General features: G+C 42.5%; 1 protein-coding gene across 3 annotated transcripts in view; it reads right to left on the bottom strand.

The window, feature by feature from the left end:
- Nucleotides 1–25,769, bottom strand: part of xylt2 (xylosyltransferase II) — a 312,882-nt gene that overhangs the window by 267,538 nt on the left and 19,575 nt on the right. The window contains exon 2 of one of the 3 annotated variants that reach the window (XM_072242005.1): nucleotides 9,350–9,417. The exons of 1 other annotated variant lie outside the window; for it this stretch is intronic. In XM_072242005.1, the coding sequence (XP_072098106.1) occupies nucleotides 9,350–9,397 (48 nt within the window). In that variant the 5' untranslated portion in view covers nucleotides 9,398–9,417. Of the gene's footprint in view, nucleotides 1–2,188; nucleotides 2,337–9,349; nucleotides 9,418–25,769 lie in introns of those variants that run through there. One more of the 3 variants, XM_072242004.1, reaches the window with a different exon arrangement.

Genomic DNA, 25,769 nt, shown 5'->3' with positions numbered 1-25,769 from the left:
TTGTATAAACAGGACGTGATGAATTAGATACGGAACAATAGAGGGTCAAATGAACTATGTTTCCATTGAGTAGGTAATGGAAATCTATGAGACCTCTCTCTTTTTAGTTCTGATGAAGGTCTTTAGCCTGAAGCATTATCCATTTCTCTTTCTACAGATGATGCCTGACCAACTGTGTGCTTCCGGAAGTTTCTCCTTTCAATTTACAATTTCCATTGAAATAGTCAGGTCTGGCAGTAATAATCAAAATAATGCTGGGTAGAAAGCAGTGCCCCTGATTACAATGGCATTGCTTCTACAATGTAGCCAGATAATCCTCAGAAAGTCACCTGCAAATTTCAACATGGTACCTTTTTCCTATTTTTTTCTCTACAATGTTTTTTTCCTTCAAAATTGCCTTTTGACAAAAACCTCCATGTACAAGTTTTGAGGGGGTGAGGGGAAAATTTACATTATAATGGTGAGTGTGTGGAATGGGCTGCCAGTGATGGTGATGGAGGTGGATACGATAGGGTCTTTTAAGAGACTCCTGGATAGGTACATGGAGCTTAGAAAAATAGGGCACACGGGTAACCCTAGATAATTTCTAAAGTAAGTACATGTTTGGCACAGCATTGTGGGCAGAAAAGCCTATATTGTGCTGTAGGTTTTCTATGTTTCTATAATCATGAAAAAAATAACAAGGAAATGTCTGTCACTACAATTTTAATCCAGCCACTAAAGGTACAGCAATCTCTTCCCCACTTGTATCTCTCCCAACCACAGCATTGACAGAATACAAGTGCCTCCCGCTTTTCGGACGTTCGTTTTACGAAACCTCACTGTTACGAAAGACCTACATTAGTACCCTATTTTCACTAACAGGAAGTGTTTTCACTGTTACGAAAAAAGCAGCGCCCCATAAAAGGCAGCGCGCCCTGAGCAGCCGCTCTCCCCCGGATTCGGAACTTCATTCTCACCGGCATTGCTTAAACACGTGCCTGTGAGCAGCCGTTTGCAAGATGAGTTCTAAGGTGTCGGAAAAGCCTGAAAGAGCTCATAAGGGTGCTACACTTAGCGTAAAACGCGACATAATTAAGCGTTTTGATCGTGGTGAACGAAGTAAGGACTAAGTGAGTTTGGCTTGTGGAAGCTGACAAAGATGACGTTGCAAACATGAGGAATTCTGCAGATGCTGGAAATTCAAGCAACACACATCAAAGTTGCTGGTGAACGCAGCAGGCCAGGCAGCATCTATTGGAAGAGGTACAGTCGACGTTTCAGGCCGAGACCCTTCGTCAGGACGAACTGAAGGAAGAGCGAGTAAGGGATTTGAAAGTGGGAGGGGGAGGAGGAGATCCAAAATGATAGGAGAAGACAGGAGGGGGAGGGATGGAGCCAAGAGCTGGACAGGTGATTGGCAAAAGGGATATGAGAGGATCGTGGGACAGGAGGCCCAGGGTGAAGGAAAAGGGGGAGGCAATCGGCACTGATCTGGGCCGACAATTACGTGCCGGGCGGGACCTAAGTAATTTGCATGTTCATTTCGGGTTTTTTCTTAAAGGTATGCAGGATGCGTCCCGGCTACCACTGTACCACGCCATGCTTCGCTGCAATGTATCGCTCGGCGGCCTAGAGGGTGGGGGCCACTGCACCACCCAAACCCCAACAAGTCTAACACACCATCATCAGAGTGCTCCACGCTTTCCCTATTCCGGTAAGTGATACTACACTCTACATACATTATTTCTACTCTATATTGGCTGTGTATTTTTACCTGTTATTTGGTATGATTTGGCAGCTTCATAGCTTAAAGGTTACTGGAGAAAGTGTTTTTGCCAACGGCGCTTGCGTGAGATTTTTGCTACGGAGAACAGTTCAGGCAATGATTGTGGAAAAGTATTTCTACTTTATATAAGCTGTGTATTTATCATATCATTCCTTCTTTTACTATATGTTACTGTTATTTTAGGTTTTATGTGTTATTTGGTAGGTTATTTTTGGGTCTGTGAACGCTCACAAAATTTTCCCATATAAATAAATGGTAATTGCTTCTTTGCTTTATGAGATTCCGGCTTACGAACCGTTTCATAGGAATATTATGTAGTGGAGGGGAGACATTGTCCAAGATGGCATGCAACTTAGACAGCATCCTCTTTTCAGACACCACCGTCAGAGAGTCCAGTTCCATCCCCACAACATCACTGACCTTACGAATGAGTTTGTTGATTCTGTTGGTGTCTGCTACCCTCAGCCTGCTGCCCCAGCTCACAACAGCAAATATGATCACACTGGCCACCACAGACTCGTAGAACATTCTCAGCATCGTCCGGCAGATGTTAAAGGACCTCAGTCTCCTCAGGAAATAGAGACGGTTCTGACCCTTCTTATAGACAGCCTCAGTGTTCTTTGACCAGTCCAGTTTATTGTCAATTCGTATCCCCAGGTATGTGTAATCCTCCACCATGTCCACACTGACCCTCTGGATGGAAACAGGGGTCACCGGTACCTTAGTTCTCCTCAGGTCTACCACCAGCTCCTTAGTCTTTTTCACATTAAGCTGCAGATAATTCTGCTCACACCATGTGACGAAGTTTCCTACCGTAGCCCTGTACTCAGCCTCATCTCCCTTGCTGATGCATTCTGTCAAAATGGTCAAAGTTTGTAACGGTTTTTAAATACAGCAGATTGAAGTTAATTGGACCATAGGTTAATCAGGGCAGCTGCTTATTTGGGACAACTCCAAAAGAACAAAAACAAATAAAGAAAATAGTGATAATAGAGCACTGAACATCAGAAGATTGAGAGAAGGGGATTTCAATCAGGTCCACTGCCTGAGTAGAAAGAGGCAGCAGCAAGCGGGTCACAGTAGCACAATAGAGCACTGGCCAGCAACCAATCTGAGCTTGTGATTGATTAACAAGAGCAAAGTAAAGGAAAGCAAGGGCAAGTACAGTGGCTGTCGGACAAAGTCTGAGTGGTGAACTTGAGGCTTCAGCTTTTCAAGGCTTCAAAGAAGAGAGGTTTCAATCAGAGAAAGCAAAGAAAAGCTCAAGGTTAAGATCTTTTTCCTTCCCTTCTTTATAACTGCTTAGCTAGGATAGTAAATGCTCCTGCAGGATGTGGGAAGGCAGGGAGACCTCCAGTGTCTCTGACGACTACAACTGAGAACAGTGCATCCAATTACAGCTTCTAACAATCCTTGTTAAGGAGTTGGTGCTGGATGAACTCTGGATTATCTGGGAGGCTGAAGGGGTGATAGTTAGGACATACACAAAGGTAGTTACCCCCAAGCTGCAGGACACAGGAGAGTGGGTGATGGTCAGGAAGGGAAAAGGGGATAAGGAGTCAGTGCACATACCCCTGTGGCCATCCCCCTCAGCAACAGGTTTATCACTTGGGTACAGGATACGGTGGGGGTGGGGGTGGGGGTGGGGGTTGACCTATCACAGGAAAGCCTCTGACACTGAGTCTGCCTCTGTGGCTCAGAAAGGAAGGGAGGGGAGAAGAGGCATGCTGTAGTGATAGGGGACTCAAAGTTCGGGGAATGGACAGGAAGCTTTGTGGGCAAGAACGCGATTACCAGATGGTCTGTTAGCTCCCGGGTGCCAGGGCCTGGGACATCTCGGATTGAGACCTTAGTATTCTTAAGTGGTAGGGTGAACAGCCATAGGTCGATGTCTATGTAGGTACCAATGACATGGATAGGATGCGTGACAAGGTTCTGAATTGGGAGTTCAGGGAGTTAGGTGCAAAGTTAAATGGCAGGACCTCCAGGGTTGTGATCTCAGGACTGTTACCAATGCCATGTGTTAGCGAGTCCAGAATTAGTAAGATTATGCAGTTTAATATGTGGCTAAGGAGTTGGTGCAGGACGGCATAAGACAGAGGGCATAAGGTTTTTGAATCATTGTACTCTCTTCCAGGGAAGTTGGGGCCTATACAGAAGGAATGGTTTGCACCTGAACTGGAAGGGAACTAATATCCTAGTGGAAAGGTTTGTTAATGCTGCACAGTCGGGCTTAAACTAGAGTTTCAGGGAGATGGGACTAGAGTGCCAGCACATGTAGTGGAGAGGTTGTGGAGGTGCACATTAGTAAGACCTCAAAGTTAGGAAACAAAAGGTTGAGCATGGTGCAACTAATGTCTTGAGCTGTGTATATGAGAGGGAACGTGGAGTGAGGATTAGGCTGGTGATAGGGCAAAATTGCAGTCAACAGGATAGTTGCAACACAAAAGGCAGACAAAATCAAAAAGGGTGAATACAGATCTGAAAGAATTGTATTTGAATAAGGTGTGATAAACTTGTAGCATGTTTACAGATTGGCAAATATGATGTAGTAGCATCACTGAATCATGGCTGAAAGATTATACCTGGGAGCTTAACGTCCAAGGATACGCATCATATCAAAAGGAAAGGCAGGAAAGCTGAGGGGGCGGCATTGTTCTGTTGGTAAAAAATGAAATCTAATTTTTAGAAAGAGGCAATGTAGGGTCAGAAGGTGTTGAATAACTGTGGATAGATCTAAGGAACTGTAAGAGTGATAAGACCATGATGGGAGTTGTATACCAACCCCCACACAGAAATCATGATGTAGTCTACAAATTACAACAGCAGATAGAAAATGCATGCTGAAAAGACAATGTTACAATAATCATGGGGGATTTCAATATGCAGGTAGATTGAGAAAATCAGGTTGGTGCTAGATTTCAAGAAAGGGAATTTCTAGAATGTCCACGAGATGGCTTTTCAGAGCATCTCGTGGTTGAGACCACTAGGGGATCGGCTATTCTGGAGTGGGTGTTGTTGAAGTATGTGGTTACCATTTCTAGAGAGAAGGTTCTTGGGAAACTGAAAAGTCTGAAGATAGATAAGGCACCTGGACCAGATGGTGTACAGCCCAGGATTCTGAAAGAGTTGACTGAGGAGATTGTGGAAGCCTTAGAATTTCAAGAATTCTTTCAAGAGTCACTAGATTCTGGAATGGTTCTGGAAGACAGAAAAATTGCAAATGCCACTCCACTCTCCAAGAGGGGAGAGAGGCAGAAGAAAGTAAACTTTAGGCCAGTTAGTCTGACCACAGTGGTTGGGGAGAAGCTGGAGTCGATTATTATGGATAGGGCCTCAAGGTACGTAAGTCAGTGTACTTGTATTTTCAGAAGGCCTTTGACAAGAGGCTGCTTAACAAGCCCATGGTATTACAGAAAAGATTCTAGAATGGATAAAGCGGTGACTGAATGGCAGGAGGCAAGAGTGGGAATAAAGGGAGCCTTTTCTGGTTGGCTGTCAGTGGTTAGCGGAGTTCCAAAGGGGTTGGTGTTGGGACCGATTCTTTTTCGGTTATATGTCAATGATTTGGATGATGGAATTGATTGCTTTGTTGCAAAGTTTGCAGATGATATGAAGATAGGTGCAGGGGCAGGTAGTTTTGAGGAATTAGAGATGCTACAGAAGGACTTTGATTAGGAGAACGGGCAAAGAAATGGCAGGTGATTACCATGTCAGGAAGTGTATGGTCATGCAGTTTGGTAGAAGAAATGAAAGGGTTGACTATTTTCTAAATGGAGAGAAAATACAAAAAGAAAACTGAGGCACAAAGGACTTGGGAGTCCTTCTGCAGGATTCCATAATAGTTCATTTTCAGGTTGAGTCTGTGGCGAGGAAAATAAATGCAATGTTAGCATTCATTTCAAGAGGACTGGAATATAAAAGCAAGGATGCAATGTTGAGACTTTATAAAGCAGTGATCAGGCCTCACTTGGAGTACTGTGAGCAGTTCTTGGCCCCTTATCTTAAAAAGGATGTTCTGAAACTGGAGAGGGTTCAAAGGAGTTTCACGAACTGCTTCTAGGATTGAATGGCTTGTCATATGAAGAGCGTTTGATGGATCTGGGCCTGCATTCACTAGAATTCAGAAGAATCAGGGGTGACCTCATTGAAGCATATCAAATGGTGAAAGGTCTTGAGCAAGCGGATATGCAGATGATATTTCCTATGGTGGGAGAGTCTAGGACCAGAGGACACAGCCTTAAAATAGAACAGCATTCTTTCACAACAGAGATGAGAAGTTATTTCTTTAGCCAAAGAGTGCTGAATCTGTGGAATTCTTTGCCACAGGCAGTTGTGGAGGCCAAGTCATTATCTATATTTAACACAGAGGTTAATGATTGGTCAGAGCATGAAGAGATACAGGGAGAAGGCAAGAAATTAGGCTGAGAGGAAAATTGGGTCAACCATGTTGAAATGGCGAGCAGACTTGATGGGCCAAATAGCCTCATTCTGCTCCTATATCTTATGGTCTTGTGCTCTTAATTGGTACAGGAGACTGTTGCCTGTTTCTAACTAACGTTAATCATGTGCACTTGTGTGGCCATTAAACACAACACTGTGCTTCAAGCGAACAATTATTAAATAGCATCAGTTTTGTATGATTGTCTTCAAAAAGCAGCAATTTTTGTCACTGAAAGTTGGTGAGAAATAAGCAGTAAACAATTCTGTATTGTTTTGCTCACGGTAGTTTCAAACATTTAGACTTGGAGATGCCAGAAACAGGCAGGATTGAAATTGAAATGGTATCACTACTTCAACTTTATAAACTACAGAAAATTTGACCTATTGACAATCATCTTTAGTGTTACAATGAAAATGAAGATTTGGTGGATGCAATCATCGACAGCATTGTATGAAGGCAGTCCATACAAGTCCATACTTATTAGTTCCTATAAGTATTAGGAACTAATGCATAGTTTTATAGTACTACAGTAGCACTGGTAGTGTTCTAATTTGTTCGCATTTCATTTAAGTAAATTTGTTATTCAGTTTGTCCTTTTTATATCTTTTAAACTATTTCCATGAAACTTCGGCTAATTGGGGCACAATGTACTGGCCTGATGTGTCCCAATGAACCGGAATTCACTGTATTTCTGATATTCAGAGACTTTAAAAACAATAAAACAGTTTAAAATAATTAAACATTTAAAATAATTTAACGAAAATCAAGAAATAAATAGACATCAAACAAAGCACAAACAAATAATGAGCTTTTTTGTTTTTTTACCCCCTTTTCTCCAAATCAGGAATCCCTTTCAGGTCTGGCTAATGGAGGATTGCAGAGGTAGATTCTCCAGGGTAATGATGTGTGCTTGACTTCACCACTGGACTCCAAGTCAGCTGACATTCAATTCATCTCAGAGTTATGGCAAATCAGTGCAAGTTCAGAACTAAGTTGCATGAGAGCAATTAAACGTTTCCTTTATGAACCAGCAGATGCAGCCGGCATAATTCAGTTTGATGTGGAGTTAATTGAAACCTGTAACTATCTCATTATATCTGATTTTAACAAGTGCATAATTTGGCTTTTGCTCTCTTTCAGTACATATTATACCGTACATTCACAGTAGTAACCATTGCTCATTTGCTATTTAGTTCAAGTTATGCAATTTCCATTATCAATGTTGACTAACATCATTCCTACTCCAACCTGGGTTTCTTTCACCAATACAGCTAGTTCTCGCCAGTAGCACCCCTCTCCACCTCCCTCAATTTCTATTCATTTTTATATCATTTGAAAACTTTGTAAACATGAAAATTTGAACTGTTATCCCTTCCTTCTTCAAGTGAGGTTGCAATGATAGCTACAATATCAGATTTCCATATCTACATACAACAGCTTAACTTATTCCTTAGATATCTACAACTGAAGTATTAGCCACCAAGTACTTTATTTGTTGTCTTTCTTCTAACCAATGTTGTTCCTGCCTTTCAAATTTATTACAGCCCAACCGACCATTTCCAAATATACCCATTTCCCTCCGATATCTTGTTGCAAGTTCCCAAGCCTGACAAATTGGTTTCAACTCTTCTCCTGATTATGGTGATTACTGCCCTCTTCAAGATGCAAGTCACCTAGCATCAAGGAACAACTGGTCCATCATGTCAACATGTCCACAATAACCAAACAAAATGTTATTCAAATTCAAGCCAAGAATTTCTCAACGTTTGATCCATATTTTTGTAGATTAAAGTACATCAAGTCCTCAGCTAAGTACTTCATTTACCTATTTTACAGTCGCCTTGAAAGGGAGAATAAAACCACAGCTCTGAGGATCCCTGCAGCACCCAATGACTCTGTGATATCTGTCTCGGAGGCCGAAGTTAAGCTGACTTTTAAGAGGGTGAACCCTTGCAAGGCAGCAGGCCCAATGGTGTACATGATAAAACTCTGAAAACCTGTGCCAACCAACTGGCAGGGTATTCAAAGATATTTCAAAACACTCACTGCTACAGTCAGAAGTTCCCACCTGCTTCAAAAGGGCAACAATTATACCAGTGCCCAAGAAGAGCGGTGTCAGCTGCCTTAACAATTATTGCCCAATAGCATTCACATCTATAGTGATGAAATGCTTTGAGAAGTTGGTCATGACTAGAATCAACACCTGTCTCAGGAAGGACCTAGACCCACTGCAATTTGCCTATCACCACAGTAGGGCTACAGCAGACGCAATCTCAATGCCTCTCCACGCAGCCTTGGATCATCTGGACAATGCAAATACCCATGCCAGGATGCTGTTTATTAACTATAGCACAGCATTTAACACCCTCATTCCTACAGTCCTGATCGAAAAGCTGCACAGCCTAGGCCTCTGTACCTCCCTCTGCAACTGGATCCTCAACTTCCGAGCCGGAAAACCACAATATATGCAGATTGGAAATAGTATCTCCTCCTTGCTGACAATCAACACTGGTGCACCACAGGGATATGTGCTTAGCCCACTGCTCTACTCTCTCTACACTCATGAATGTGTGGCTAGGCATACGTAGCTCAAGTGTCATCTATAAATTTGCTGATGATACAACCATTGTTGGTAGAATTTCAGATGGTGACGAAAGGGCTTACAGGAGCAAGATATACCAGCTACTTGTGTGGTATCACCACAACAATCATGCACTCAGCGTCAGTAAGACCAAAGAGCTGATTGTGGATTTCAGAGAGGGTAAGAGAAGGGAAGAACCCAATCTTCATAGAGGGATCAGAAGTGGAGAGTGAGCAATTTCAAGTTCCTGGGTGTCAATACCTCTGTGGATCTAACCTAGATGCAACACATTGATGCAGCTATAAAGAAAGCAAGACAGCGACTATACTTCATTAGAAATTTGAGGAGATTTGGTTTGTCAACTAAAATACTCGAAAACTTCTACAAATGCACTGTGGAGAGCATTCTGACTGGCTGCTTCACCATCTGGTATGGGGGGGGCGGGGGGGGAGCTAATGCACAAGATCAGAATATGTTGCAGAAACTTGTGAAATTAGTCAGCTCCATCATGGATACTATCCTCTGTAGAATTCAAGACATCTTCAAGGAGCAGTACCTTAGGAAGGCGGCGTCCATCATTAAGGATCCTCACCACCCAGGACATGCCCTTTTCTCATGTTGTTACTGTCAGAAAGGAGATACAGAAACTTGAAAGCACACATTCAGTGATTCAAGGACAGCTTCTTCCCCTCTGCCAGCTGATTTCCAAATGGACGTTAAATCCATGAACACTACCTCACCACTTCTTTTATTTCTGTTCTTTTGCACTACTTACCTAAACTTAACTATTTAATCGACTTAACTTAATGTAACTGTTTTTTTCCTTTATATTTATTTATCATGTATTCATTGTACTGCTGTCGTAAAGTTAAAAAATTTCACGACATATGCAAGATATTAAAGCTGACTCTGATTCTGACAGAGTATGAGCAAAACTGGCTGGGTTATAATTTAGAGATTGTCCTTACAAACGTAACAGTGGATTGACTTCTTGAACTGCTGCAGTTGATCTGGTTAAGATATGAGGGACCACTGTGATTTACACTCAATAACAAAAGACAAATGAAACATTTCCAGGTCAGGTAAACATGCATCTAGGAGAATTCATATTTCAATGCACTTGCCACTTCGCCCTTTTTCTTTATGGACATTGCAAGTTTCAGAAGTACTATATAACCCTTGGGAGTTATAAGCACATTTTGTAGATGACACATGCTGGAAATATGGGTGAGTTAGTGGTGGGAATGAATGTGGACATATTATTGATGTATTCAGTGCCTTTTGACAGGTGCATTCATCAAAGTAGTCTTAAACTAGCTTTAGGGCACTTTATCTGAGATGGCGCCAGCAAACAATGTGACCAAGGGCAGCATATTTCAGACGGTCATGAAACTACTTCTCTCACATCTATTATATCTGCTTTCTCTTTTAAATGGGGTTCTTCTACTGTTAAAGCCTGTGTCTGTATTTTTGGTGGTGTGTTTTCAGGCCAATTGAGAGATCTTGCACTTTGCTGTCTCCATGGGAGCTCAGGGAGGCTTTGGGTGAAGTGCGTGTTTTGAGGCCAAGAAGCCTGGAGACAGGGCGCGAGCCCATGATCAACTCCATTTCTCACCATTTAAAGCATCGAGGAAGACTGAAATCAATGATATGATAGAAAGAGTGCAGAGGAGATTTACAAAGATGTTGCCTGGATTGGAGAGCATACTTTATGAGAATAGGTTGAGTGAACTTGGCCTTTTCTCCTTGGAGAGACGGAGGATGAGAGGTGACCTGATAGAGGTGTATAAGGTGATGAGAGGCATTGATTGTGTGGATAGTCAGAGGCTTTTTCTCAGGGCTGAAATGGCTAACACAAGGGGGTATAGTTTCAAGGTGCTTGGAAGTAGGTACATTGGGGATGTCAAAAGTAAGTTTTTCCACACAAAGTGGTGGGTGTGTGGAATGCACTGCCAGCAAAGGTGGTAGAGGGAGATACAATAGGGTCTTTTAAGAGACTCTTAGATAGGTACTTGGAGGTTAGAAAAATAGAGGGCTATGCGGTAGGGAAATTCCAGGCAGCTTCTACAGTAGGTTACATGGTCAGCACAACATTGTGGGCCGAAGGACCTATAAAGTGCTGTTGATTTTCTTTGTTTCTAACAAGAGCAGAAAGCAGGCAGGTGTTCAGCGTTGTCTATGTGTTTGAATGGTCTCTCTCTCTCCCTCTCACTTGCTGCTCCAGGAGGAAGGTGCCTGCATTCCAATGGTCTCTCTCTCTCTCTTCCCCTTCTCGCTCTGGGAGTTCAGGGTGTTGGGCAAGGTTGAATCAATGAGGTTTGTAGATTGGACTCTGTAGTCCACGTTATGATGTGTTTCTGGTCGCTCCTTTTTTTATTGCTATTTTATGCGACTTTGATCAGGGCAGACTGAATCTGCGCCCTGAGTTAACAAACAGCACAGCACTAGATTGAACTGAACTGAGCTAAACTGAATATGTCTGGACTCTTTCAATGAGTTTGGGGGTTGGTCTTTTATATTCTGTGTTTTTCGCTCTTCTTCCCCCCATTTGCACAGTTTTTTTTGTGTGTTGGGGATTTGATGTTTTTCCTTGAACGGGTTCGATGGTTTTTCTTTGTTTTGTGGCTGTCTGTGGCAAGTCGAGTCTCAAGGTTGAATCTTGAAATCAAACATGCAATTTTGTTGTTGATTGGTGTTGCCAAAGGTACAGTGCTACCAGAGCTCACCGGAGTGCCGCTCCAGCACCTCTGTAAAAAAAAGTCAAAATAAACAAGCGGGGAACTGAACAGCGGCCGCATATTAAATAGAGGGAATTTTACGGAAGCGGGGGTTGGGGAGAGGGGTTGGTGGCTGGTGGGGAAAATACCACTAATAACATTAGAATAGGATATTTGATCGTTTTTGGTGAAATCCTGGAGTTGCGACTGTTTGTTATTTAGGTATTTGTGAAATTCGTCCTCGCTCGACCCGTTGTTTTCCCAGCCTCCCGCCATTTCACAGATCCTCAGTCCCTCTCCAGCCAAGGGACAACTGTACACAAATGTGAGCATTTTTTCACTCTTCCCAACTGGTACCATTGGATTCCAGATAGGAGCTATATTAAGCAAGGAATGAACATCGAAACTTAAGGTTAAAAGTCGAAAATAATGAAAGAAAAATTCACTGCTCGCACATCTTCGGCCTGATTTTGATGAAATGTTCAAGGTAATCATCCAAAATCCTCTTCTACACCTGGATAAAGTGAATTTAGTTTTTCTTTTACAAGCCAAATGGGAAAAAAACACTACTAGGCTAAAAGCTAGTTTTACATCATTTCAACTATCATTAATAGTGGATCAACCCCTTGGCCTAGTTGATTGGAAAAAGGCTCTTTTTCTCCTTGTGTTGATAGGAAAAGGAATAATTTCATGAGGCAATGAACGAGACGAAACGCATTTCCAAACCTCCCAAATGGTTGCTCTCCTCCCCTGTTAACATTTGTCACTTCCAAAATACAATATTTTTTATTCGTATAGATACAATAATAATTTATGTAAAGATTCAAGCTTCTTTAACTTTTTATATATTTAAAGACTCAACAGGATCTGTATGGTCTAACCATGTAATACCCGACGTGTGAGGATATTCTATTATTTTAACACCTGCTTAGGAACACTGCTAAGCGCTGCGGGCCCTGCTGTCTGCTCTGACTCAGTCGTATTAGCAAGGCTACATCTATGGTGGTCCATGGATTACTCACTAATACAAAAGCAAATTTTTCTCACTAACAACCCTATGGCTTCTGAGCAAACAATGTTAACTTCTTTCTTTCGTAAACAAGCTGAGGAGTGTAACAAGAATAACGTACAAGAGACTGATAACAGTAAAAGTGACAAAAGCTGTGTTTCGCCAGCTTCTAGTTCAAATTTTCTAACCGGATCCAAACGCAGTTCTGAAAGTAATGGCCCTTCAAAGTCAGGCTTGTATCCCTGTTCGGATGTTTGGACTGAAGAAATGTGGAAGATAAAGAAGGAAACTTATCCTTGGTTAGACTTGAAGGATGATAAACTTGGGTGTAAAGTATGTGCAATTGGAAACAAAAGTAATCTAACACTTTTCACTTCTAAGGGTTTGAGGCTGTCAAATGAATAGCAGACGTACCAAGTATCCTGTTATGGAGCCGATCCAAGTACACGCTTGAAGTCTCTCAGAAAAAAAATCGTTGATCACTATCAAAAGCTCACACTGCTGCTCTAAGTGTTCAAAATATAACTAGTGAAGATGCTCTTGGAAAATTATGTGACACCATTAATGCTTTGCAACTTGTTCAATTTTTCGTCCTGCATATTATTTAGCTCAGAATGACAGACCATACTCTGATCACTTTGGCTTATTGGAACTTCAAAAATATAATGGTATTGACATTGGAATTGGACTGCATTCCAGCACTAGTGCCACAGAGATAATTAATCACATAGCCATTAATATGAAAAAGAAAATTTGCCAGCATATCAAGCAGGTAAATGGCAAATTTTCTGTTCTCATTGATGAATCAACAAGCCGGAGCATTAAGACCGCCCTAATAGTTTATTTGAAATGTGAAAGTAATAAGGAAGATGATCCCCATTTTATGTTTTTAGATCTAATTATTGCGAAGCATCTATTGAACTGTCTCGATAACCATGGGTTTGATGACTCTTACTTGAAACAGAACCATGTAGCATTTGCTAGTGATAGGGCGAGCATAATCCTTGGTGTCAAATCTGGTGTTGCTCCAATTGTCAAGGAACATTACCCTGATGTGATAATTTGGCACTGTCTTAATCACAGATTAGAATTTGCAGTAGGTGATTCGGTAAGAGAAGTTCATAGAATAAATCATTTTCAATCATTTATGGACAAATTATACTCTGTTTACAGTAGATCACCTCTAATCAAAAGGAACTGTCTGGATGTGCCTCTCAACTAGAATAACACATTTGCAAAATAGGCCATGTTCTGGGCACCAGGTGGGTAGCTAGCTCGTTTCCAACAGTTTCAGCAGCGTAGCAAAATCATGAAGCACTGTGTTTTCATTTTGAAAAAGCAATGAAGGATGAAACAAGATCTGGGACTGACAGGAAAACCTATGAAGGTCTGTTGAAAGACTTTCTTCAGAACAGTTTCTATTGGACTTAGCTCTAATGTATGATACTTTGCATGAACTTGGTTTACTGTCAGAGTGTTTACAGAAACGCATTACTACGACTGTTTATGCAGACAAACTGATTCAATGGAGCATAAGATCACTGCATGGACTGAAAGAGCAACCTGGTACAAAAACTCTAGAAGCTCAAGAGGCAGTTGACAAGGGTAAGTTTGGAGAAATTACCTTAACAAGCAACGACAAAATTGTCTCCACTAATTATCTACAGTTTCTTACTAGTTTTATAAACAAATTGCAGCACCGTATGTTCACAGCAACATCCCTGAAAGGTTCTCAAACTTCTAAACCTCAAAGTATGTATAAATCCCTGCTAAATGAAATGCGTGTCCTTGATAAAGATAACTGGCCTGTGGAAATACCGCCTAATTATGGAGAAGCTGCAATATCATCTCTCTGTAAGAGGTTTAAGCTTTCTTCTTCCTCTGTAATAAATGCCTTCAGAGATTATGTGGAGGATCGTGAACGCCACATCCCCCAAGATTTACGCCCATTACTGAGCTCTTCACAAGTTAGTCCTATTAGTACTGCTGAGTGTGAGAGAGGATTCAGTCACATGAACTTGATAATAACAACAACACGCTCAAGGATTCTCATAGATCATGTATTTTCACTTATGTTTGTTAAACTACATGGACCTCCTCTAGTTCAGTGGAATCCTGAGTTGTATGTCACATCATGGCTGCGGTACCACAGATCAGCAGATGACACCAGGACAAGAGTTGCTTCAGACCCCCGAACACACAGTACGCCTGACCCTTTGTGAAAATTACTGTGAAACTTCTCATTGGTGGCATTTGGTAAGTAGGTAATTACTTCTAAATTGGTGAAATACATTTTTTACCGTCTTTTTCTTGACTTGCTTGATAATTATATTTTATGATAATTAGTGAGTGCAGCCATGCAATACTTTGTCATATTATTAAATTAAGTATTATGTTTTATTGTACAAGTTATACACTGAAATGTAGTGATAGGCTATAATCTTGTTAATGTCTTAACTATCACTATATTTCTGCGGCGCTCTAGAATTCATATATTTCTTTCATCTTGGTTGAGTGCTTGACATTATAAGAAGCCCTATTCATATACATACATACATACACACACACACACACACACACACACACATACATATGTCACACCCAATTTGTGTACCTGCTCATTACATGAATGGGGCAAAGAAGTTGCCCAGTACATGAAATGAGCAAATACAAAAATTGGGTGTGACATACGGGGGGTGATTGATAAGTTCCAGGCCTAAGGTGGAAGGAGTCAATTTTGGAAAAACAAGCAATTTTCACTTATCTGCAACAGAAATAGCACAAAAATTATTAACTTCAAACTTTCTGCATAATCACGCAGAGTTGAACTGCACGTGCATGTAATGAAAGCTATATAACGTTAGGCCACGAACTTATCAATCACCCCTCGTATAGCTCCTGCACCTAAAAAATTGGCACTGCACCCCTGGGTGTTGCTCCCCATGCAATACTTAGCTATTTTATTAAATTCTATTTTATCCACTCTCAGCCCGAAATGTTGAGAGGTCTCACCATTCTTGCTCTTCAAACCTCTGAATTCCTGCAACAGGTTGTATTTTGCTCCAAACTGCAATATCTGCAGTCTCATGTGTCTGCAATATACTCATATGGTTGCTTAAAAGGTTCAAAGCATATTTATTATCAAAGAATATATAAATTATACACCTTGAAATTTGTCTGCTTACAGGCAACCACAAAGCAGGAAACCAGAAAAAAAAACTATTTAAAAAAAGACCAAATACCACTGGAAAGAGAGAGACAAAAACACAAATCATGCAAACAGTACAAGCAAGCCAACAGCACTCTGAACCAGACTGAGGCCTAGATGCGCTCCCAGGGCAGCCGGAGTAAACCCAAGCTTCGTCCCAGATCATCACACCAGCGGGGCAAAAACAGAGAACAACCAGATCAGTTCACAGCCTTGGTGCCGCAGAGTGAACATCCACAGGACAGCGAATGAAATCAGCCTGACCCTCACCTACAGTCCTGACACTCGGGATTCCAGTCTATCTGTGACGGTATTTAAATTGTCCTTGCTCTAGGACCCGGATCCTGACACCACAATATGCTTGGGCTGCACAGCCAGAAGTCACTCTAGATCCCAACAAATCTGCTTGGCACTTGGAACAAGCCAATCTCACACCACCCTGGTTAGCTGGACTGGCATCGAAACTCGTCTTCAAATCACTCACTCCATCTCCAGCAGCGATACCACCAACTCTGTGTGGGACCCCAGCTCAAAAAACATTGTGCCTTGCAATTCCCCAGCATGGCTCATCCCCCAAACCAACCTCACCTCCGCCTGCTTCCTCACAGTCTGCCGCAAAAGTTTACCACAATTTGCTTCAGAAAAGATGTTATAAGTAATGTTTTTAGTCGAGTCTCCTGCTTTTCAATCTGTCAGTAAGCTGTGGCACCCATTTGCCAGCGCTATCTTATACTTGTTCATTTATTTATTGAGAAAAATGATCCAATATTACATGAATTTGTTGGGAAAAGTATGTAAACATTTGCTTTCAGTAACTGGTGTGACCCCCTTGTACAGCAATAATGTCAACCAAACGTTTCGGTAACTGTTGATCAGTCCTACACATCGGCTTGGAGGAATTTTAGGACACTCCTCCTTACAAAACTGCTTCAAATTTGGGGATATTGGTGGGTGTGCAAGGAAGCAGGTCCTTCCACAAAATTTCTATACAATTAAGGTCAGGACTTTAACACAAATTTTCTTCTTTTTAAACCATTTTATTGTTGATTTACTCTTGTCTTTCGGATCATTGTCTTGTTGCATTATCCAACTTCTATTAAGCTTCAGGTGACGGACAGCTACCCTGACATTCTCCTATAAAATGCCTTGATACAATTTTGAATTCATTGCTCCCTCAATTTGTCCAGGTCCAGGCAAGTTGTCCAGGCCCTGAGGCAGCAAAGCAGCCCCAAACCATGATGCTCCTTCCACTGTGCTTCACAGTTGGGATGAGGTTTTGGTGTTGGTGTGCAGTGCCCTTTTTCCTCCAAACACAGCAAAGTGCATTTCTGCCAAAAAGTTCAACTTTTGTCTCATCTGTCCACAGAATATTGTCCCAGAAGTATAGTAGAACACCCAGGTGGTCTTTTGCAAACTTGAGACGCGCAGCAATTTTTTTTGGAGAGCAGTGGCTTTCTCCGTGTCCTTCTATCAACACAGACTTTAGCAAGTTCTAGAGATTTCTGCAGGTCTTTTGGTGTTACCCTTTGGTTGTTTTTCACTTCCATCAGTAATGCACGTTGTGCTCTTGGTGTGATCTTTACAGGATGCCCCACTCGCAGCGAGAGTAGCATCAGTACTGAGTTTCCTCTATTTATAGGCAATTTCTCTTACTGTGGACTGATGAACACTCAGGGGAATTAAGGGTTATGGGGAAAAGGCAGGTAAGTGCAGATAAGTCCATGGCCAGATCAACCATGATCTTATTGAATGGCAGAACAGGCTTGAAGGGCCAGATGGTCTACTCCTGCTTCTATTTATGTTCTTAAGAAATGCTTTTTTTTTTTTGCCTTTTCCAGCTTCATGCACCTCTACAATTCTTTTTCTAAGTTTCTCTGAGAATTGTCTTGATTGAGGCATGGTACACATAAACAGATCTTTCTTGAGAAGAGCAGGCTGTGTCAGTAACCTGGCTTTGTGCGTCTTTTATAATAGGGCAGGGCACCTCTACAATCCACACCTCCAATCTCACCTCATTGATTGGAATACCTGACTCCAAACAGCTTTCGTAGAAGGCATTACCCTTAAGGTTCACATATTTTTCCAACAAATATATGTAATATTGGATCATTTTTCTCAATAAATAAATGAACAAGTATAATGTTTTCACGTTATTTATTTAATTGGATTGTCTTTATCTAGTTTTAGGACTTATGTGAAGATCTGATCAAATTTTAGGTCATACTTATGATGAAATAGAGAAAGTAGGGTTCAGTAGGGTTCACAAACTTTCTAGCACCACTGAAGATGTGCATTTCTTCTTTTATTCTATTGAGCTTATTTGCACTTACGGTAACTGCCACCAAATATCCGGAGGGGTGGAGCAAAGTCAAGCTGGCGCCAAACGGCGATTCCTTTGCTTGACTCTTCGGAAACAGCTCTATCTCTACTTTTGATATATCTTTTTCTCCTTTTCAAGGTTCTTTTGAAGACCCTGACCTGAAGTTACAGTCTGACTTTGGTTCTTTGCGGGAATGGGATCCACTCTCAAGGCCTCACAACTGGCTGCTTTTTGATGTCCCAAGGACGCAGCCTGGAAGACTAGCACGCCTTCAGGGTTCTGGATTTTCATGGCTCCAGAGATGCGCTGATTCTAGGCTGGTGCCCCTGACTGAGGCATCGTGGGAGAACATGGATCATCAGGAGCAGTGGGTTAGCTGCCAGGGGTTGTGCGTCCAGAGAGCTGTGCCTTTCTGGGGCTGACTCTCTGGGCACAGAGCTCTGAAAAACTAACACAACAGACTTTTAACATCATAAATCAGCGAGTTGTTTGTTTATGTGTCCTCTGTCACTATGAAATGGGAACACCTCTTTTTCCCTTATTAGGGAGAGAGAGCTTGTGACATGTCGAATTACCAGGTGAACGTGTAGTCTGTGTCTTTATTGATGCTTATTGCACACTTGAGTGCTCGGTGGAGGGCACTGATGCTTTTCCGCTGGTGGGGGTTGTTGCCTTACTGCTGCTTGTGCATGGGAGGATGGAGTGGAGGAGAGGCTTTGGGGTTCTAATATGTAACTGTCATTCATTCTTTGGGGCACTCCTCTGTTTTTGTGGATGTTTGTGAAGAAAAGAATTTCAGGATGTATATTGTATACATTTCTCAGACATTAAATATACCTCCATTAATATACTACTAAATTACTACAACAGAAAAATTTTGGATTCCTATTTATGTTAGCAGTTGACCCTTCCTCATGCTCAAGTACGAGCACAGATGTGTCTCTACTTTCTTAGAAGTTTGCGATGATTCAGCATGTCATCTATAACCTTGACAAACTTCTACAGATGTGTGGTGGAGAGTGTACTGGTTGCATTTGGCCTGGTACAAAAACACAATGCCCTTGAACAGAAAAGCCTACATAAAAAGATTATGGATAGAGCCCAGTCCATCATGGTTAAAGCACTCCCCACTATCGAGCACATCTACAAGGAGCACTATTACTGGAAAGCAGCATCCATCAAGGACCCACACAATCCAGGCCATGCTCTCTTCTTGCTGCTGCCATCAGGAAGGATGTACAGAAGCCTCAAGACCCACATCACCAGGTTCAGAAGCAGTGATTACACTTTAACTATCTTGAACCTGTGGGGATAACTTCACTCACGCCAACAGTGTACTGTTCTACAACGTAAGCACTCACTCTTCATCTCATGTCCTCTATATTTATTGCTCACTTATTTTTTTCTTGTATTTGCACAATTTATTTTTTTTTATACATTGGCTGCTTGTCCATCACGTTGTATGCGTTTCTTCTTTGATTCTATTGTTTCATTTGTATTTACTGTGAATGCCACAAGAAAATAAATCTCAGGGTTGCATATAGACATACATGTACTTTGATAATAAATTTACTTTTAATGTTGAACTTTTTGTGTTCTCTTTGCATCATCTCAAGAGGAGTAGTGTGTAAGAGTAAGGAGGTGTTGATGAGGCTCTGTGGGGCACTGGTGAGACCTCATTTGGAATATTGTGTGCAGTTTTGGGCCCCCTATCTTAGAAGGGATGTTCTGATGTTGGAGAGAGTTCAGAGAAGATTTACGAGGATGATTTCTGGAATGCAGTAGCTAACATATGAGGAACATTTGTCGGCTCTTGGACTGTATTCATTAGAGTATAGAAGAATGAGAGGGGACCTCATAGAAACATTTCGAATGTTGAAAGGGTTGGACAGAGTAGATGTGGAAAGGCTGTTTCCCTTGGTGGGTGAGTCCAAGACAAGAGGCCACTGTCTTAGAATTAGAGGGTACCCATTTAAAACAGAGATGAGGAGAAATTTTTTTAGCCAGAGGGTCGTGGATTTATGGAATTCATTGCCACATACAGCTGTGGATGCCCGATCATTGAGGGTGTTTAAGGAGGAGATTGACAGGTATCTAATTAGTCAGGGTATCAAGGGATATGGGAAAAAGCTGGAAATTGGAACTAGATGGGAGAATAGTTTAGCTCATGGTGGAGTGGCAGAGCAGACTCGATGGGCCGAATGGCCTTCTTCTGCTCCTTGTGTCCTGTGATCTGGTTCTTTTGTTGACAATGATATCTGGTAATTACATCCTGACATTTATAGAACATTACAGCACAGTATAGGTTCTTTGGCCCATGATGTTGTGCCAAACTTTTAATCTACTCTAAGGTCAACCTTACCTTTCCCTCCTACATAGCCCTCTATTTTTCCACCATCTATCTATCTGAGCTCCTAAAATGCCCTTAATGTATCTGCCCCTACCACCAGCCCTAGCAATGCATTTCATGCACCCACCACTCTCTATGTAAACAACTTACCTCTGACATCTCCTTCCTCCAATCACCTTAAAATGATGCCCCTTGTATTAGTGTGTCACAGTTTTCAAGATGTCAGATGGTGTCACAGGAGAGAGAGCTCGAAAGAAGCAAGCGGGGAAAGTTGGATCATTCTATGTCCCACAGTTCCCAAGGAAACTGGGGATTGTGTATAATTAGGCACTTGGCAAGGTCTCATAAAAAAAGTTAGGTTTAAGTGGAGCAGCCACTGTGCAAGCAGCCATTGCCTGAGTGGGCCAATGTTAGAGTGGGGAGCTCAGGCTTTGGCAGAAGGGAGGCGAAGGCTATAAGTGGATTTTTCTGTTTATTTTTTGTTCTTTCCTTCTTACTGCAGAGCTAGAGCAGTGGGGATGCCAGGCAGGATAGTGCAATGCTCCTCTTGCAGGATATGAGAAGGCAGGGAAACCTCCAGTGTCCCTGAAGGCGATACCTAAGAAGTGCTTCCAACTACAGCTTCTTTCAGACCTTATTAAGGAAATAGAGGTCGAAATGGATAAACTTTGGATCATTCAGGAGCCTGAGGAGTTGATTGATAGGACATATAAGGAGCAACACACACAAAATGCTAGAACTCAGCAGGCAAGGCAGCACCTAGGAAAAGAGTACAGTCGATGTTTCGGGCCGAAACTCTTCGAGGTAGTTACATCCAAGGTGTAGGATACAAGTAACCGGGTATCCATCAGGAGGGGGAAAGGAGACAACCAACAAATGCAGAAAAGCCCTGTGGCCATTCCCCTCAAGAACAAGTATACCACTTTGGATATTGTTAGGGGACTGTCCTAGCAAAGGAAAGCTACAGCAATCAGGTCTCGTGTCACTGAGGCTGCCTCTGTGACTCAGAAAGGGGTGGAAAAGAGGGCCACAGCAGTGATAGTGGATTTCATCGCCAGAGGAATAGAAATGAGATTCAGTGAACATGAAAGAGACACCCAGACGGTATGTTACCTCCCAGGTGCCAGCATCTGGGATGTCTCAGATTTGGTCCACAGCATTCTAAAGAGGGAAAGTAAGCAGCCAAAAGTCATGGTACGTATTGCTACCAATGTCATAGGTAGGAAAAGAAAGCAAGTCCTGAAGAGAGAACACAAGGAGTTAGGTTGAAAGCTATAAAAACAGAACCTCCAGTCAATGGTCCCTCTAAGGTGTTTGCTGCACATACATCTTTTGCTTCTAGCGCATAAAGGAATTGCACAACGAATTTGCATCGTGAGAATGAACTTTAGGACCAGGGAGCTCAGGAACTGCCACTCGCAGTTACTGCTGAATCCGAAGTATTTCTGTTCTGTTGACGGATGCTGTTAACACATTAAAATGAATGGATCGATAGTTCTTAAATCATGTCTATTTCACTCTTCACAAATTTATATTTACACTGACTTCTCCTGAGTCAGGGCTCAGCAGCAGCCACGAGCGGCAGTTCCTGAGCTGCCCAGCTCTCCCAGATCCTAAAGTCCATCATGATGCAAATTCTTTGTTCAATTCCTTTGAGCGCAAGTAGCAAAAGATGTGTGCACATGCACACACGCATTCCTTAGAGGGAAGGTTGCCTCCAGGGTAGTAATCTCTGCATTACTACCTGCACCATGTGCCATTGAGGGTAGGAATAAGATGATGTGGCATATGAATGCAAGGCTGAGGAACTGGTGCAGGGGGCAGGCCTTCAGATTTCTGGATCATTAGGATCTCTTCTGGGGAAGGTATATTTTTGGGCCTCCGTTGGTCAGGGTCAACATGGATATTGCATCCTAGCTGTCTAGATACACAAACCTGGGCAGTAAATATGGAGAACAAGCTTTGCCCACAGAGCAAGCTCCTTCTCCACACATCTGATGAACCCAAAGGAATGGCAGAAACAGGTACAGTTTGGCACCAGCAGTGTCACAAGAGTTGCCAGTCAGCGTTGAACTCAGGGACTCCAGCTCTGGAGTTTTCCACAGGGTTTACTCCCAAAGCCTTACCCATGAGCGGCTATAGCTACAGGCAGCAAAGGTTTGAGATCAGTTTTTCTTCCCCTAAATGAGCTACCAACCGCAGCAGATGAGCTCCATCTGCCCGAAGCAAATGATTTTAAGTCACCAGGCAGAAGCAGGTTTGCTGGATTTAGTAGCTAAGCCATATGTGGAGGCCAGAAGCTGGAGCTGGCTGTCAAAGGCTATTTGAAGTGTGCACCCTTGGGAGCATTTAATAGGTAGTGGGAGGTTGTCCCCATTACCAACCCACAAACAGCCCCCACCCCAGCTAAAACAACCTTAAGGAAGGTATAACCTGTACAAAAATATCATTACACAGGAACCCAAGGGGGATCAATATCCTTGCAGATAGATTTGCTAGAGCTGTTGGGAAAGATTTAGACTAATTTAGCAGGAGTATAGGAAGCAGGGTGATAGGGCTAAAGATGGGACAGTTGGTATACAAGTAGTTGCGGTGTGTAGTGAGACTGTGAGAAATAACAGGCTACTGCTAGGGCAAAATTACTGTTACTGGGATGAGCTGCAGTGTAATGCGGGAGCAAAATCGAAAAGAGTAATGAATACAGAACTGAAGGTGTTATATTTGAAATCATGTAGCATATGGAATAAGGTAGATGATCTTGTAATGTCGGGGTCGCCAACCCGTCGATCGCGATCAACCGGTCGATCTTTGAGACTTTCCCAGTAGATCCCGAAAAGAATCAAAAATAAATACACAAATACTGTTGTAATGTGAGCATTATAAAAATAAGTAATACTAATTAGGATAATGGTAATATAGCAATACTTTTGCTACAAAGCTGTTTGTAAAGAGAGACTGTTTCTGGTTGCGGGGTTTTAGTTCCGTTCTTTCTGCCCAGTGCGCATGCGTGTGGCACCCCGGCCATGAACTGCATTTTCAGCGTAGCTTGTGCTGCATCAAAATGACCAATTAAATTAGATACGCAGTGGTCCCCAACCACCGGGCCACGAAGAATGCAGCGGTACAGCGGTGGCCGGAACGCACCCAGCACATCGTTAAGAAAAAAGCCGAAATAAACAAGTTAATTAATTAGGTGCCGCCCGGCACATAAATGTCGGCCCAGGTCAGAGGTGATTGCCAATTGCAACTCCATTAGAGCTCAATAACTCTACTGGGTGTTTTTTTATAGACCACCCAATAGTAACAGGGACATCGAGGAGCAGTTAGGGAGACAGATTCTGAAAAGCTGTAATAATAACAGGGTTGTCGTGGTGGGAGATTTTAATTTCCCAAATATCAATTGGCATCTCCCTGGAGCGAGGGGTTTAGATGGGGTGGAGTTTGTTAGGTATATTCAGGAAGGTTTCTTGACACAATATGTAGCCTACAAGAGGAGAGGCTGTACTTGATCTGGTATTGGGAAATGAACCTGGTCAGGTGTCAGATCTCTCAGTGAGAAAGCATTTTGGAAACAGTGATCACAATTCTATCCCCTTTACCAGAGCATTGGAGGGATAGGAACAGACAAGTTAGAAAAGCATTTAATTGGAGTAAGGGGAAATATGAGGCTATCAGGCAGAAACTTGGAAGCATAAGTTGGGAACAGATGTTCTCAGAGAAATGTACGGAAGAAATGCGGCAAATGTTCAGGGGATATTTGTGTGGAGTGCTGCAGAGGTACGTTCCAATGAGACAGGGAAAGGATGGTGGGGTACAGGAACCGTGGTGCACAAACGCTGTTGTAAATCTAGTCAAGAAGAAGAGCTTATGAAAGGTTTAAAAAACTAGGTAATGATAGCGATCTAGAAGATTATAAGGCTAGCAGGGAGCTTAAGAAAGAAATTAGGAGAGCCAGAAGGGCCCATGAGAAGGCCTTGGCGAGCAGGATTAAGAAAAACCCCAAGGCATTCTACAAGTATGTGAAGAGCAAGGGGATAAGATGTGAGAGAATAGCGCCAATCAAGTGTGACAGTGGAAAAGTGTGTATGGAACCAGAGGAGGTAGTGGAGGTACTTAATGAGTACCTTGCTTCAGTATTCACTATGGAAAAGGATCTTGGCGATTGTGGGGATGACTTACAGCGGACTGAAAAGCTTGAGCATGTAAATATTAAGAAAGAGGATGCGCAGGAGCTTTTGGAAAGCATCAAGTTGGATAAGTCACTGGGACCGGATGAGATGTACCCCAGGCTACTGTGGGAGGTGAGGGAGGAGATTGCTGAGCCTCTGGCGATGATATTTGCATCATCAATGGGGACGGGAGAGGTTCCCGAGGATTGGAGGGTTGCAGATGTTGTTCCCTTATTCAAGAAAGGGAATAGAGATAGCCCAGGAAATTTCAGACCAGTGAGTCTTATTTCAGTGGTTCGTAAGTTGATGGAGAAGATCCTGAGAGGCAGGATTTATGAACATTTGGAGAGGCATAACATGATTAGGAATAGTCAGCATGGCTTTGTCAAAGGCAGGTCATGCCTTACGAACCTGATTGAATTTTTTGAGAAAGTGACTAAACACATTGATGAAGGTAGAGCAGTAAATGTAGTGTATATGGATTTCAGCAAGGCATTTGACAAGGTACCCCATGCAAGGCTTATTGAGAAGGTAAGGAGGCATGGCATCCAAGGGGACCTTGTTTTCTGGATCCAGAATTGGCTTGCTCACAGAAGGCAAAGAGTGGTTGTAGACGGGTCATATTCTGCATGGAGGTCGGTGACCAGTGGTGTGCCTCAGGGATATGTTCCGGGACCCCTTCTCTTCATAATTTTTATAAATGACCTGAATGAGGAAGTGGAGGGATGGGTTAGTAAATTTGCTGATAACACAAAGGTTGGGGGTGTTGTGGATAATGTGGAGGGCTGTCAGAGGTTACAGCGGGACACTGATAGGATGCAAAACTGGGCTGAGAAGTGGCAGATGGAGTTCAACCCAGATAAGTGTGAGGTGGTTCATTTTGGTAGGTCAAATATGATGGCAGAATATAGTATTAATGGTAAGACTCTTGGCAGTGTGGAGGATCAGAGGGATCTTGGGATTTGTGACCATAGGACACTCAAAGCTGCTGCACAGGTTGACTCCGTGATTAAAAAAGCATATGGTACATTGGCTTTCATCAATCGTGGAATTGAATTTAGGAGCCAGGAGGTCATGTTGCAGCTACATAGGACCCTGGTCACACCCCACTTGGAGTAGTACTTTGCTCAGTTCTGGTCGCCTCACTACAGGAAGGATGCGGAAACCATAGAAAGGGTGCAGAGGAGATTTACAAGGATGTTG

Source organism: Mobula birostris, chromosome 24 (genome assembly GCF_030028105.1).
Source record: "Mobula birostris isolate sMobBir1 chromosome 24, sMobBir1.hap1, whole genome shotgun sequence".
NCBI lineage: Eukaryota > Metazoa > Chordata > Chondrichthyes > Myliobatiformes > Myliobatidae > Mobula > Mobula birostris.
The sequence above is the reverse complement of the archived record's forward strand: the minus strand, read 5'-3'. Positions and strand labels throughout refer to the sequence as shown.